Source organism: Protopterus annectens, chromosome 17.part0, assembly GCF_019279795.1.
Source record: "Protopterus annectens isolate FY-2018-M chromosome 17.part0, PAN1.0, whole genome shotgun sequence".
Classification (NCBI taxonomy): Eukaryota; Metazoa; Chordata; order Ceratodontiformes; family Protopteridae; genus Protopterus; species Protopterus annectens.
This window is the reverse complement of record NC_056751.1, coordinates 772,645,324-772,660,008: the sequence shown is the minus strand read 5'-3', so window position 1 is coordinate 772,660,008 and position 14,685 is coordinate 772,645,324. Positions and strand designations below refer to the sequence as shown.

Sequence of the window (14,685 nt, the reverse complement as noted above, 5' to 3'; positions counted from 1 at the left end):
CAAAATGTGGACATTATGGGTAAAATCCAAGCTACCTATACGCCTACAAAAATACAACCAACATCAACCTGGCACAAAAAACAAATCAACAAGGACAAAAAGGAATTCTATCTTAACCCACCTACTGCTCAAAAGGCAAATCCCTGTAAGTTCTGGCATGCAACTAATCAAATTCTCCATCCTGGCAACCCTTCCTCTCCAAGCCCCTGCCCTACAAAAACACCACAAGAAACTGTAACTATCTTTAACTCTCACCTTATTGATTCAAAAAGATGCTACCCTCCAGCTCCCTAAATACCAACACTGTAATCCTTCCTAGTACTAGTCCCTCCTCAAACTCCAGTAATTCTTTCTCCCTCAAATCTGTACCTACCAGCTACATCAAAACTCTACTCGGCAAACTAAAACCCTGTTCACCTTCTGCTGACAACATCCCTCCCTAATTCCTTCAAGTAGCAGTAAACTCTCTGGCTCTTCCTGTATCTATCGGCAGTAACCGCTGCATCTCTGAATCTAAAGTTCCCAGTATCTGGAAGGACTTCTACACTAAACCTATACATAAAGGCGGTAACTCCTCAGAAATCTCCAGCTACAGACCCATAGCTATCCTTTCACCCCTCTCTAAAATCCTGGAGAAATGCATTCACAAACAGGTCATGCAACATTTATTACAAGAAAATCTTCTTACCCCCACTCAGAACCACAGTACAACCACAGCCCTCCTATCCTTCATTAACACCATCTCTGAAGCAAGAGACGACAAACTGGTCTCCTGCTTATTCCTTGATCTTTCAAAAGCTTGACGCGGTCTCCCACTCTCTCCTTCTAAGCAAACGCACTAACCTCATCTTCTCTACCCCTACTATTGAATGGTTTTCCAGCTCTCTCTCAGATCGACAATCTGTAAAATGGCTCTCTGCCCCCCCCCCCCCACTTGTTAAAACTGGTGTTCCCAAGGTTCCATACTTGGACCACTTCTCCAACATCTTCACTAACCTACTCTGTACATCTTGCCGTCAGTCATCACTTGTCCAATATGCAGATGACTCCACAGTTATCTCCATTGCTGACACCCCCATGGAACTTCTCTCACTTTCTCAGTCTTCCTTTAACTCAGCTGAATCCTGGCTATCTAATTAACCAGCTTATACTGAATTCTAACAAAACCAAACTTTTACTGTTTCTCCCTAAAAACCATAACCATCTTAAATCTTCCTCATTATTACTCTCCCCCTAAACAACACACCAAACACTGTTGAATCCTCCACTAAACTCTTGGGTGTCCGAATCGATGACCAACTAAAATTTGATCTACGTGTTAACAACAGCATCAGTAAAAAACACCCAAAACTGGGGCTCATAGAAAAATACAAAGTTCCTCACTAATAAAGCAAGGACATCCCTCTCTCATGCATATCTATTACTAAGTCTTATGTACAGCTCCCAAATCCTAACTAACCTCAACTCATCACTCCTTACTAAGCCAGAATCTACCTATAACAAAATTGCCAGATTCACAGCAAGCTTAAATTATAAATCACATCACTGTCTCTCACTAAAAACCTTACCCGTCTTGAATTTTCACATCAGCTTCTTGCACGACTTATGGTTATACATTCCATTTTATATCAACCCTCTTTCTGTCCGAACCTTTCCCCTCTTATCTCATACTACACTCCTTCTAGGACTCTTAGAAGCTCTGACCAAGGCCAACTTCAAACCCATCAACCAAAGTATAAAATTGGCTGCAACTTTTATAGCTACAAACATGCCAAATCGTGGAACAAACTACCCCAGGAAATCAGGACTCTCAATAATGCTAAAGAATTCAAATCAGCCTTAAAAGATTACCTGAACAGTCAATGGTTCTGCAGTTGTACTCTGCCTCCTTAACTTATTGTCTAGTACTCAGCCAGTCAAGGTTCTGCAGGTGTACCCTGCCTCCTTAACGTATTATCTAGTACTCAGCCAGTCAAGGTTCTGCAGGTGTACTCTGCCTCCTTAACTTATTATCTAGTACTCAGCCAGTCAAGGTTCTGCAGGTGTACCCTGCCTCCTTAACCTATTATCTAGTACTCAGCCAGTCAAGGTTCTGCAGGTGTACCCTGCCTCCTTACCTTATTATCTAGTACTCAGCCAGTCAAGGTTCTGCAGGTGTACCCTGCCTCCTTAACTTATTATCTAGTACTCAGCCAGTCAAGGTTCTGCAGGTGTACCCTGCCTCCTTAACTTATTATCTAGTACTCAGCCAGTCAAGGTTCTGCAGGTGTACCCTGCCTCCTTAACTTACTATCTAGTACTCAGCCAGTCAAGGTTCTGCAGGTGTACCCTGCCTCCTTACCTTATTATCTAGTACTCAGCCAGTCAAGGTTCTGCAGGTGTACTCTGCCTCCTTAACTTATTATCTAGTACTCAGCCAGTCAAGGTTCTGCAGGTGTACCCTGCCTCCTTAACTTACTATCTAGTACTCAGCCAGTCAAGGTTCTGCAGGTGTACCCTGCCTCCGTAACTTATTATCTAGTACTCAGCCAGTCAAGGTTCTGCAGGTGTACCCTGCCTCCTTAACTTATTATCTAGTACTCAGCCAGTCAAGGTTCTGCAGGTGTACCCTGCCTCCTTACCTTATTATCTAGTACTCAGCCAGTCAAGGTTCTGCAGGTGTACCCTGCCTCCTTACCTTATTATCTAGTACTCAGCCAGTCAAGGTTCTGCAGGTGTACCCTGCCTCCTTACCTTATTATCTAGTACTCAGCCAGTCAAGGTTCTGCAGGTGTACCCTGCCTCCTTAACTTACTATCTAGTACTCAGCCAGTCAAGGTTCTGCAGTTGTACTCTGCCTCCTTACCTTATTATCTAGTACTCAGCCAGTCAAGGTTCTGCAGGTGTACCCTGCCTCCTTAACTTACTATCTAGTACTCAGCCAGTCAAGGTTCTGCAGGTGTACCCTGCCTCCTTACCTTATTATCTAGTACTCAGCCAGTCAAGGTTCTGCAGGTGTACTCTGCCTCCTTAACTTATTATCTAGTACTCAGCCAGTCAAGGTTCTGCAGGTGTACCCTGCCTCCTTAACTTACTATCTAGTACTCAGCCAGTCAAGGTTCTGCAGGTGTACCCTGCCTCCGTAACTTATTATCTAGTACTCAGCCAGTCAAGGTTCTGCAGGTGTACCCTGCCTCCTTACCTTATTATCTAGTACTCAGCCAGTCAAGGTTCTGCAGGTGTACCCTGCCTCCTTAACGTATTATCTAGTACTCAGCCAGTCAAGGTTCTGCAGGTGTACCCTGCCTCCTTACCTTATTATCTAGTACTCAGCCAGTCAAGGTTCTGCAGGTGTACCCTGCCTCCTTACCTTGTTATCTAGTACTCAGCCAGTCAAGGTTCTGCAGGTGTACCCTGCCTCCGTAACTTATTATCTAGTACTCAGCCAGTCAAGGTTCTGCAGGTGTACCCTGCCTCCTTACCTTATTATCTAGTACTCAGCCAGTCAAGGTTCTGCAGGTGTACCCTGCCTCCTTACCTTATTATCTAGTACTCAGCCAGTCAAGGTTCTGCAGGTGTACTCTGCCTCCTTACCTTATTATCTAGTACTCAGCCAGTCAAGGTTCTGCAGGTGTAACCTGCCTCCTTAACTTATTATCTAGTACTCAGCCAGTCAAGGTTCTGCAGGTGTACTCTGCCTCCTTACCTTATTATCTAGTACTCAGCCAGTCAAGGTTCTGCAGATGTACCCTGCCTCCGTAACTTATTATCTAGTACTCAGCCAGTCAAGGTTCTGCAGGTGTACCCTGCCTCCTTACCTTATTATCTAGTACTCAGCCAGTCAAGGTTCTGCAGGTGTACCCTGCCTCCTTACCTTATTATCTAGTACTCAGCCAGTCAAGGTTCTGCAGGTGTACTCTGCCTCCTTACCTTATTATATAGTACTCAGCCAGTCAAGGTTCTGCAGGTGTACCCTGCCTCCGTAACTTATTATCTAGTACTCAGCCAGTCAAGGTTCTGCAGGTGTACCCTGCCTCCTTAACTTATTATCTAGTACTCAGCCAGTCAAGGTTCTGCAGGTGTACCCTGCCTCCTTACCTTATTATCTAGTACTCAGCCAGTCAAGGTTCTGCAGGTGTACCCTGCCTCCTTAACTTATTATCTAGTACTCAGCCAGTCAAGGTTCTGCAGGTGTACCCTGCCTCCTTACCTTATTATCTAGTACTCAGCCAGTCAAGGTTCTGCAGGTGTACCCTGCCTCCTTAACTTATTATCTAGTACTCAGCCTCCCTTGCCTACCTTGAACCTACTCAACTTCTCCCCATCTATAAAATCTCACGTTTTCCTTTTCAACCATAACATACTTCTACTCTCTTATCACACCAACCTACTATCCTTTTATTGTAACCCCTTTCAATCAATACTTCCTAACTTTACAGTGTCTCCACCACAGCCCCACCTCTAAACAAAAGTCTTATTTCTAGTTCACTATTTTTTGAACCCAAATAAACCTGTACTGCCTAGTGTGCATCTTAACCTGTCTGCATTATATATTATTTTGTAATTGTAATTTCATTTAAACTGGCCTGTACTCAATATCTATTTTGAACATTATTAATATGTTGCTAACATGTTTCCGCAGTGGTAGCGTTGTTGCCTCACAGCAAGAGGTTCTCCCGTTCGATTCTCGGCTTGTGTTGGGTTGCGAGTGCCTTCTGTGTGGAGTCTGCATGTCCTCGCAGTCGTGTGGGCGTTCGAAAGACATGCATTGAATGGGCATGCCTTCGTTGAAGGTTGGGCGTCGGGCTGGCAATTCGACACCATAAAAACCAACTGCCAATCATTAGCAGACCGGAGTTCCACTGTGGCAATCCCTAACCGGGAAAAGCCAAAAGACAAACAACAACATTAATATGTTGCTAACAAATGTTACTCGGAGCTTATCTCCAAATAATGATTTATTTATTATCTTTTCAATTTATTGATGTATTACCATTTCTACTATTATATTATGTAAAGTGGAGCTTTTCTCCCCGGGCCACTGTTGAAAAAGGGTTATCAGCTCAGACAGACATTCACAGTCAACAAATGTAAAATAAATAAATAAATCAACACTCTCAGAGCAAACATTGCATCTATGGTGCTCTTTCCCAGCATGAAACAGTACTGCTGCTCACTAATCATCACGTCCCTTCTTAACCTAGCTTCCACTACTCTTTCCCATAACTTCAAGCTGTGACTGATCAATTTTATCCCTCTGTAGTTACTGCAGCTCTGCACATCACCCTTATTCTTAAAAATCAGTACCAATACACTTCTCCACTCCTCAGGCATCCTCTCACTTTCCAAGATTTCATTAAACAATCTGGTTAAAAACTCCACTGCCATTTCACCTAAACACCTCCATGCTTCCACTGGTATGTCATCTGGGCCAACAGCCTTTCCATTCTTCATCCTCTTCATAGCTGTCCTTACTTCCTCCTTGCTAATCTGCTTCACTTCCCAATTCACTATCCCCACATAATCCAACCTTCTCTCTCTCTCTCATTCTCTTCATTCATCAGCCCCTCAAAGTACTCTTTCCATCTGCTCAACACACTCTCCTCGCTTGTGAGTATGTTTCCCTCATTATCCTTTATCACCTTACCTGCTGCACATCTTTCCCAGCTCGGTCCCTCTGTCTAGCCAATTGGTACAGGTCCTTTTCTCCCTCCTTTGTGTCCAAGCTTTCATACAACTCTCCAAACATAATATCCTTAGCCTTCGCCACCTCTCTCTTCGTCATAATCCATCTCCTTATACTCCTGTCTACTTTCTTCATCTCTCTGACAATTCCACTTCTTTTTTGCCACCCTCTTTCTCTGTATACTCTCCTGTACTTCCTCGTCCCACCACCTGGATTCCTTGTCCTCCTCCTGTCCAGATGTCACATCAAGCACCTTTCTAGCTGTCTCCATTACCAGTTCTGCTCTAGTTACCCAGCTATTCGTTAACGCTTCACTACCATCCAGAGCCTGTCTCAATTCTTTCCTGAACTCTAACTCACAAACATCCGTTTTCAGCTTCTACCATTAGATCCTTGGTGCTGCCCTCACTCTCCTCCTCCTCTTCTTGATCACCAACGTTATCTTACAGACCACCATTCTATGCTGCCTAACTACACTTTTCCCTGTCACCACTTTACGGTCTCCAATCTCCTTCAGACTGGCCCTCCTGCATAGGATATAATCTACCTGTATGCATCTTCCCCCACTCTTGTACGTCAACCTATGCTCCTCCCTCTTCTAAAAATACGTATTCACCACAACCATGTCCATCCTTTTCACAAAATTCACTGCTGTCTGACCTTCTGCATTCCTTTCCTTAACACCATACCTACCCATCACCTCCTCATCCCTTCTATTCCTACCCCATTTCTCTTCTCATCCACACCATGACAGAAGAATTTGACCCCACCTCTGATACTCCTGGCCTTACTCCACCTGGTTTCTTGCACACACAATATATCAACCTTCCTTCTCTCCATCATATCCGCTAGCTCTCTCCCTATACCAGTCATAGTGCCAACATTCAAAGTTTCCTCCTCTCTTCTTCTCCCTCTCCTTCGGCGAGCAGTAGCCCAATTTCCACCAAAATCCTGTTGGCTAACAGTACTGGTGGCGGTCGTTAACCCAGGCCTTGACCGAACTGGTATAGAAATTTGTATTGTCTGCATATGTCATTTGGCAAAAGTTTTACACCCAATGCCCTTCCTGACATAACACTCCCCATTTATCTGGGCTTGAGACCGGCATGAAGAAATGCACTGGCTTGTGTATCACCAGTTCTTAAGTAATGTTATAATAAAATAACCAAATTTGCAGTGAACTATAATGATAGAACACACCACTGCCTAGTCCTCAGAAAATTAAACTGCTTAGAACTACCACATCAACTAGCTCTTTCTCAGCTGACTGCAATACATGGACTACTCTACAAGTCAGAAAGTTGACCAGCCCTTAACAACTTAATAAAACACTATAGCCCCAAATAGAATTTTACATTATTGAGAAAAATCACTGATCACTTAAACCAAATCATCTAATACTGCAGGTAACTCTCTATATTCAAATAGTGTAGCTAAACCATAGAGCCACATCACACGTCCATTGAAATCCATTCAAAATAAAAACTTGTTTAAAACACGAAACATTACCTACCAAATCAATGGATCTGCTCCTGTACCTCTTCGTGATAGATGCCTTTGTTATCATATCGTTATCATATCGTCAAACCATTTCAATCATTCAGAATCCTAGGTCCCATAACCAGTTGTTTTACTACCATCTCCCAGTTATATACATTGTTTTGAGACACTGGTCTGTCCTACCTAGTTCATTCCCTCACCTCCATTTCATTGGATTTCTGAGCATTAATCACACAGTTCATCATCATCTGACAAATCCACTAATACACTTCTTCAAATGCTCAATATCTGTTAATGTACAAGTATCTTTTATACTATAATGGCTGCATATTTTACATATGAATGCAGTATAATTAGCAAATGTGTAATTGCTAAAATAAATGTAATTTCCGATCATGTACATTTCCGAGTATTTTATTTTAAAACTGTAAAATGTAATATATTGAAGCTTCTCTCCTTGGGCCTCCACTGATTTTTTTTTTTTTGGACTAAACCCAGTTGGACATACCCAGTAAACAAAAGCAAAATAAATAATATAACAAGTCAAACTCCTCAAAAATACTTCAAACCTTAGCATACTGCATGCATACAGATTCAGACAGGCACAGAGTGTAAAGGGTCGCTATATTCTCCTTTACAGAGGGCATCAAATAATGAAAAAACTAAACAAAAACTACAGCAAAACATTTATTCAAAATGATGAATAAACAAATGACTTCAGTGTAAGGGTAATGTAATACCGGAGTTATTCACAGCTAGCTACATTTACACACATGGGCTTTAACTACTAAGATAAGCCGCTCCAGCAATAGGCACACAGCTTTTCTTGGTTCACTACTGATGAGCACCGCATTGGAGGAATTCAGCCATTCCCAACGATATGACAACATACAGGCGCACAATGCACTGTACTTCATTTGTTCATGTATCTAAGCAAAACACAAAATGACTATAGTTTTGCAGTACTTTACAATCTGTGCATCAATGGAAACACTCAAGGAAACTACAGTACATGTATAAAAAAAGAACAGAAACACATCTGATGCTTTATAAATGACTTCTACAAAAATGAAATAAAGCGCAAGATTTCTGTTGTCTTTTTTCAAAAACAATAGCTGCAAATAATCATTTAACAATATCCAAAAACACTATAAACTAATCTCACTGGAAGTCCACATCCCGCCCCCACCCCTGATAAAAAAGACCACAGTGAAGAACTTCTCAAAAGCCAACTTCACACTTCTTAAGACTGGTGTGGTTTCCTTCAAGGGCCCAGAGCCAGCGGAAACCATTACCCAAACAGCTGAATCACTTACAAATGCCTTCTATCAGCACCTCCAGAACTGCATGGATCAGGCAATCCCAAACAAAACAAAGACTCTTTTCACCAAAGGCAAGCGCCCAGTTTGGTGGACCCCAGCCATTAACAAACTCTACAACAAAAGGAGGAAGCTACTACAAGATAGAGCAAAATCCTTAAAAGGGAAGACACCCTTGATCACTATAAGTAAAAAACTACGATCGCTCATAAAATCATCCAAGGCAAATTTTGAAAGAAAAATCGCTAAGGACTCAAAAGACAATCATAAGGCCTTTTTTAGCTATGTTAGAAACCTGGGAGGAAACTCCCAGATATGCTCAGAATTAGTTCAAAATGATGTAAAAATCACTGAACCAACAAACATTGCCAACATACTGGCTGACAGGTTCAGTGCAAATTTATCCCCCCCTCCCCCCCAAAAAGAGAGATATCTATCCCAGCGGATTGTAGCCTCCCACACATTTCAAATGCTCAGGTGAAAACTGCTCTCTCCAAGGCAAAAAACACAGCATTTATGGGACCAGATGGTGTCCCTGGTTGTGTGCTCCACGAACTCAATGAGGAATTAAACCCGCTGTTAGGGCAGCTGTTTAATCTTAGCCTCACCTCAGGATACGTACCCAAGGAGTGGCGTACGGCAACTGTGGTCCCACTTCACAAAGGCGGTGCCTCCACTGACCCTGGTAATTACCGCCCCATCAGCTTGACAAGCCTAGTCTGCAAAGCTATGAAGAGGATCATAATGGAACTCATAAATAAAGACATAGGGGACTTACAGACATTGGATCCAACCCAGTTTGGCTTTGTCAAGGGCAGATCATGCCTTTTAAACTTGGTTGATTTTTTTGAAACAGTCACCAAGGCCATTGATGAGGGCAAGGCAGTCCACACAGCCTACCTTGACCTTGCAAAAGCTTTCGACACAATACCCCACTCGGGTATCATAGAAAAACTCACCAACTTAAATGTAAACCCATACGTCACAAGATGGGTTGCAAACTGGCTAAGTGACAGAACCCACAGGGTCAGAGTGGCTGGCGCCATGTCAGACTCCAAGCCGGTCACAAGTGGTGTCCCACAGCGCTCAGTCCTAGGCCCCCTCTTGTTCGGCATCTACTTTTCAGAAGTACAGGCAAACACAGGAGGATTATGGCTGACTAAGTTTGCAGATGACTGCAAACTGGGTTCCATAGTTGAAAACACATCAGACACAGATATCCTCCAGAAGGGTCTCATAGAAACGGATAACTGGTGCCAGAGCCATGGCCTAAAGTTAAACGCCAAAAAATGCATAGTCATACCCTTCGGGAAAAACAAGGTTACCCCTAGCTACCATATAGGTAGCAATCCACTAAGCACAGAAGAGGTTATCAGGGATCTGGAGACCCAGGTTGACAGTAACCTTTCATTTGACACCCACGTTGCCAAGGTAGTTAGGAAAACCTTCTACATTGCCCACCTGATCATGAAGGGATTCACATCTAGATCAAGGGAGGTCATTGTTCCCCTGTACTCATCACTCATCAGACCAATGATTGAGTACAATGCCCCATTCGGAATGTATCTTACCCGACACCTGCAGCAATTGGAAAGGCCCCAAAAGTTCCTCACCAAGAGGATAAAGGGTCTCAAAAATATGTCTTATGCTGCCCGACTGAAAGAACTCCAGCTCTATTCGGTCGCATACCGTCTGCTCAGAGGTGACCTGTGCCTAACATACAAGGCCATGTCAAACCCGGAATTGATGGACATGCTCCACCTCAAAAAATCTAAATCCATAAGAAATACAAGAGGAAGAGACTTAAACCTTAACACAGTTATAAACAGGACGTGCTGGAGGGACAGATTCATCACCCAGAGACTCCCTATGCTGTGGAACAAAATCCCGGTACATGTGAGGCAGAGCACCTCGCTGGCCCTGTTCAAGAGAAATCTTGACAAATGGATGGGAGATCGCAGGTTTACCCCGGGAATCACATCAGTGTCACTGCTAGACAGAGGCACGGTAAACTAATGGGCACAGTATCTTTCAAACTTAAGGGGTGGTGAAAGCCACAAAACTTTGGGCTAGGCTTATAAATGCCCTAGGACAGATAGCCTAGTATGAACCTATGAACCTATAATTACACTTTGATCAGCAGAGTTTTATTAAACACTCCATGTGACGCAAACTCATTTTTAATGAGAACTTGTATAATACTTTGTCATACAAAAAGGTAAAAAAAAAAACGTATTTAGTTTAATGACTTACATTTCTGCTGAAAATCAAGGGCAGGGCTGAAACCCCACCAGCTCACTGCTCCAAATCCCTGACCAGTTCCAGCAGCAGTCATGTTTTCTGCAATCAGAACAATAAGATTAGTCACAAAAGCCGATATAGTGGCATGTCATGTATAAATACTTTATATACTGTAATTAGCACTCCTTCCTTTTCACCTTTCTTCTCAAGTTTCCCTGTAACTTAGTATAATTACAGCTCCATCATTGTAATGTTCTAACATATTACCAATCTGCATCATATTCCATTGTTGTTTCAAATTGTATTATGCACTTTATATTGTCTTTAGAACTCCTAGCAAATGTAATTATTAACTAATTGTATTTTTGTTCTGGAACTTTTCTCCCTTTGCTGAAAAAAGGTATTTTTAAAATGGTCTTTTCAGGTGTAGTCCAGCTAACCTGGAAAACAAATGCCAATGAATAATAAAGATGGTGCATCATTTCTATTCCACCTGCTTACAGTTATAGCTGCAACTTGCTAGAATGAAGCACCCAAGTGATTCAAAACAAATTTGCAGCTCAGGGCCCTTGACCCAATGTCATTGTTTAGCATAACAGGTAGGTGTCATAACGCAGTGCACTAAGCATGAAGCTTCTAGTTAACACCAGGTTTCAAAAAGGCATTTATTTACTTACTAATACTTTGCTAAACAGGTTAATTCTGCTGTGACCAAGATTAATGATAAAAACTTCATTTCTAAGGATAGATTTGATTGTGAATCTTATGTGGTGGCTCATATAGTAGGGTGTGCTTGTATCAGTCTTAGATGGTATGTGGGTCAGACTAAACGGAAAGTTAAAATTAGTTCTTTAGAGCATTTGGGTGACATCAGAAATGGCAATTTGAAGGAACATCAAGGTTTGGACACTGGATTTTTTTTGTGTGTTAGCACAGCCTTTCCTTCCGAGAGGGGGTGATTTTGTTCAAACGCTGAATTTATTATAGAGCAAAAATGATTCTAAATTATAGAACATTATTCCCTGGGGGTTTAAATCTTGAAATTAACGTCCCTCCATAAATAAGTAGCAATTTTGTTGAGACATATGAATGTGTGAATACAAGGGAAAGTATATCTAAAAATGAGTTATGTGCAATATTGCCATAATTTAAATATAGTCTTGAACACTATTTATGAATTTTAAGATTATTTTTCAAAAGGTTTGATTTTATAATGTTTAATTAATGAAATAATTGCATAATTTAATGGCATCCTACCTGTATTAAGGCACCTTGTGTAACTGCTGAATCAAGGGAAATTCCTTAAGAGCCACCATTCCTCCTTATACATAACTTCATAATGCTCAAGGTGTGGTTTTGCAAATAGGTGGTATGAGGGTTGTCACTCACTTTCACATCCCTGTTTCCTTGTAACCACACACATCAGTTCCATTTCTTATCTCCACTGGGAAATCACTGATGCACTGACACACATCCCCGGCCCTCAGCTTAAGAGAAGTTAGCAAGCCATACCTCATCATCTGTCTCCCTGTTCAGCCAACTCATTCAGAATCAGATCCACTAATCAAACTTGAGATCATTGGATTCCATCTTGTCTAAGTTATAAGCAAGTATAACAAAAGAACACTACTTACTTGCCATAGCTCTCAACTGATCGGAGACAAATCTCAACAGAATCAGGGACAAATCCTCAAATATTCAGGGACACTTAAGTATTTGTACCATCAACCTGAAACATTTGCAGAATAAGAGAATGTGGATGAATATAGGTTTTCTGATTTAAAACGTCTATAACTCTGAATTACTATCAGTTCACCACCTTTTCTTCAGCAGTCACCAGTTTTAAGAGGGACAGACCTGAAATCGGAGTCTACCATCAGGGGCAGTTGAGAGGTCTGCTACTTGTATACTTCTTAGCAATAATGGAGAACACTGGACTGAACGTAACTTGTGTTTGTATTCATAGACGTTAGTTATGCTCAGTCCAGTGTTGTCAGTTATCTCCAATAAAAATGTTGGTAGAGTGAGAACATTAATAACATCACTGTAATAAATTGTGTACAATTTTTTTTTTGTATCAGCATAATTTTTAACATTAAGAATATTTATGCCTTGTATTCACAGATTTAAGACATCTGATTTGTGTGGTGAATGTAGTGGTGTGCTTAATAACTGCGTCCTGAAATGTGCAATTGGGATTCACTATGAAAGCCCGAAACCTCACAATACCGACACCCAGAAGCACGAAACATCAAAATACCGAAAACGACAAAATAAAAGCCCAACCCCCCCCCCCCCCCCCCCACACACACACACACACACACGTAACTTAAATATACCCACTCCAAGATCGGACTACAGTGGGGTGAAGGGCAAACTTCCCATTCCGCACTGTACCGCAATCCCCATTATTTGTTGTCGGGATACTGACGTTACGTGCTTCTGGGCATCGGTATCGTGAGGTTTCAGGCTTTCGTAGTGTTCCAAAAAACAGAGAAGAAAATAAGAGGGAGAAAGAGAAACTGCAACAGAAAGTGCAACAGTCGTTTTACAAGTACAAATACATGGAGAGTAAACAGCTTACCGGGTATAACAGAGCAAGCTATGCAGTCAAACGAATAGGGCATAATCAATAAATCGGGGTAATTGGGGGCAGCAGCTCAGATTACTATAGCTTGTCCTATCATGAAATGTGGAACTAGATTAGCTTACACGCGAAAGGCAGTGTAGCTGTGCATCACCCGTCCTCTTACAAATAATTAGGGTTGCCACCTTTTCAAATGCCCAAAGTGGCACATTTCTGGTACGAACGTCAGATGTTGCAGGCTGAAACATACTCATGGCCCGTACGAAGGCCAGAACTTATTTTTTTTATTTGTTTGCCTAAATAAAAGCTTATTCTTGCTGCATTTTAGCTGCTTATTCTGTTTCTTATAACATTTGGGTGTTTCAGATACAGAATAACTGTTTTATGCAACTATTACATAGAATATAGGAAATCATTTTCTCCTAAAATCTCAGGACATTTGCTATTTTTACAATTGTTTTGCAGGACACAACTAGCCAAAGAGGGACTGTCCCTCGCAAAGTGGGACGAGTGGTAACCCTAAGTGTAGCTGTGCATCACCCTTCATCCTACAAATATAAGTAAATAATTTACCGGCGAATGCCACATAACTTTATTTATTGCGACACTCACGTCGCAAGCTTCTTTCCAATTAATTTCAGTTTGCAAACTTTACATTTCAATACACACAAAAATAAGTAAATAAATCCCGCCTAAAGATGTATTGGGCATCACTCACCCTTTAACAACCCGAAATAGCTTAAAATACTCTCGTACTAAATCAACGGCAATTTGAATTTAGAACAAAACTAAAAAAAAGTCTGAAGGTAGTATACAGGCCTAAAAAAGAAAACAAGTGCACTAGGGACACCAACGCGTCTCCATAGAAACGTTTCCGGGGCGGTTCCTCGTAGTACGACGTCATTCTTCTCAAATACAGGTCTGTATTGGTAAGCACAGCAGGTAGCTAATAAACTTAAGGGATCTTTTAACGCTACTGTACATCCAAAGGGTCTAGCACACAGTCGTTAACATGTTTTATTGGTAACTAATATTGAATTATAACCACTTAGGCTATTGTTTAGCGTAGTTGCCCCCACAACGAAGTTTACAAGGTTTGGGCGTTCTCCTGATGATTGGCAGGCATTGAGAGCGTGGTGTCATTGATGGACAGGCTGGCAATAAATACATTGTGCTGTAACCGTAATATAAATAACTAATATAATACAGATAATGGTTTGGTTAATGCTTTATAATATACATATAGTACAGTTATATGTATAGTATACATTATAAATTAATTCATACTACAACTCCTGAAGAACAGACTTGCATAGTATAATGCCTTAAGTGAGGCCCATGCCGTAGTTCTCAATGAATCGGTGTCAAATCCA

The 14,685-nt window shown here is 41.6% G+C and overlaps 1 protein-coding gene across 1 annotated transcript in view; it reads right to left on the bottom strand.

Moving 5' to 3' along the window:
• DNAAF3 (dynein axonemal assembly factor 3) overlaps positions 1-14,194 on the bottom strand; it is a 1,314,828-nt gene extending 1,300,634 nt beyond the window's left edge. The window contains exons 1-2 of the mRNA XM_044059250.1: positions 14,031-14,194; positions 10,738-10,824 (exon numbers count right to left, since the gene is read on the bottom strand). Of these exons, the coding sequence (XP_043915185.1) occupies positions 10,738-10,819 (82 nt within the window). The 5' untranslated portion in view covers positions 10,820-10,824; positions 14,031-14,194. The remainder of the gene's footprint in view (positions 1-10,737; positions 10,825-14,030) is intronic.
• Positions 14,195-14,685: the final 491 nt, after the last annotated feature.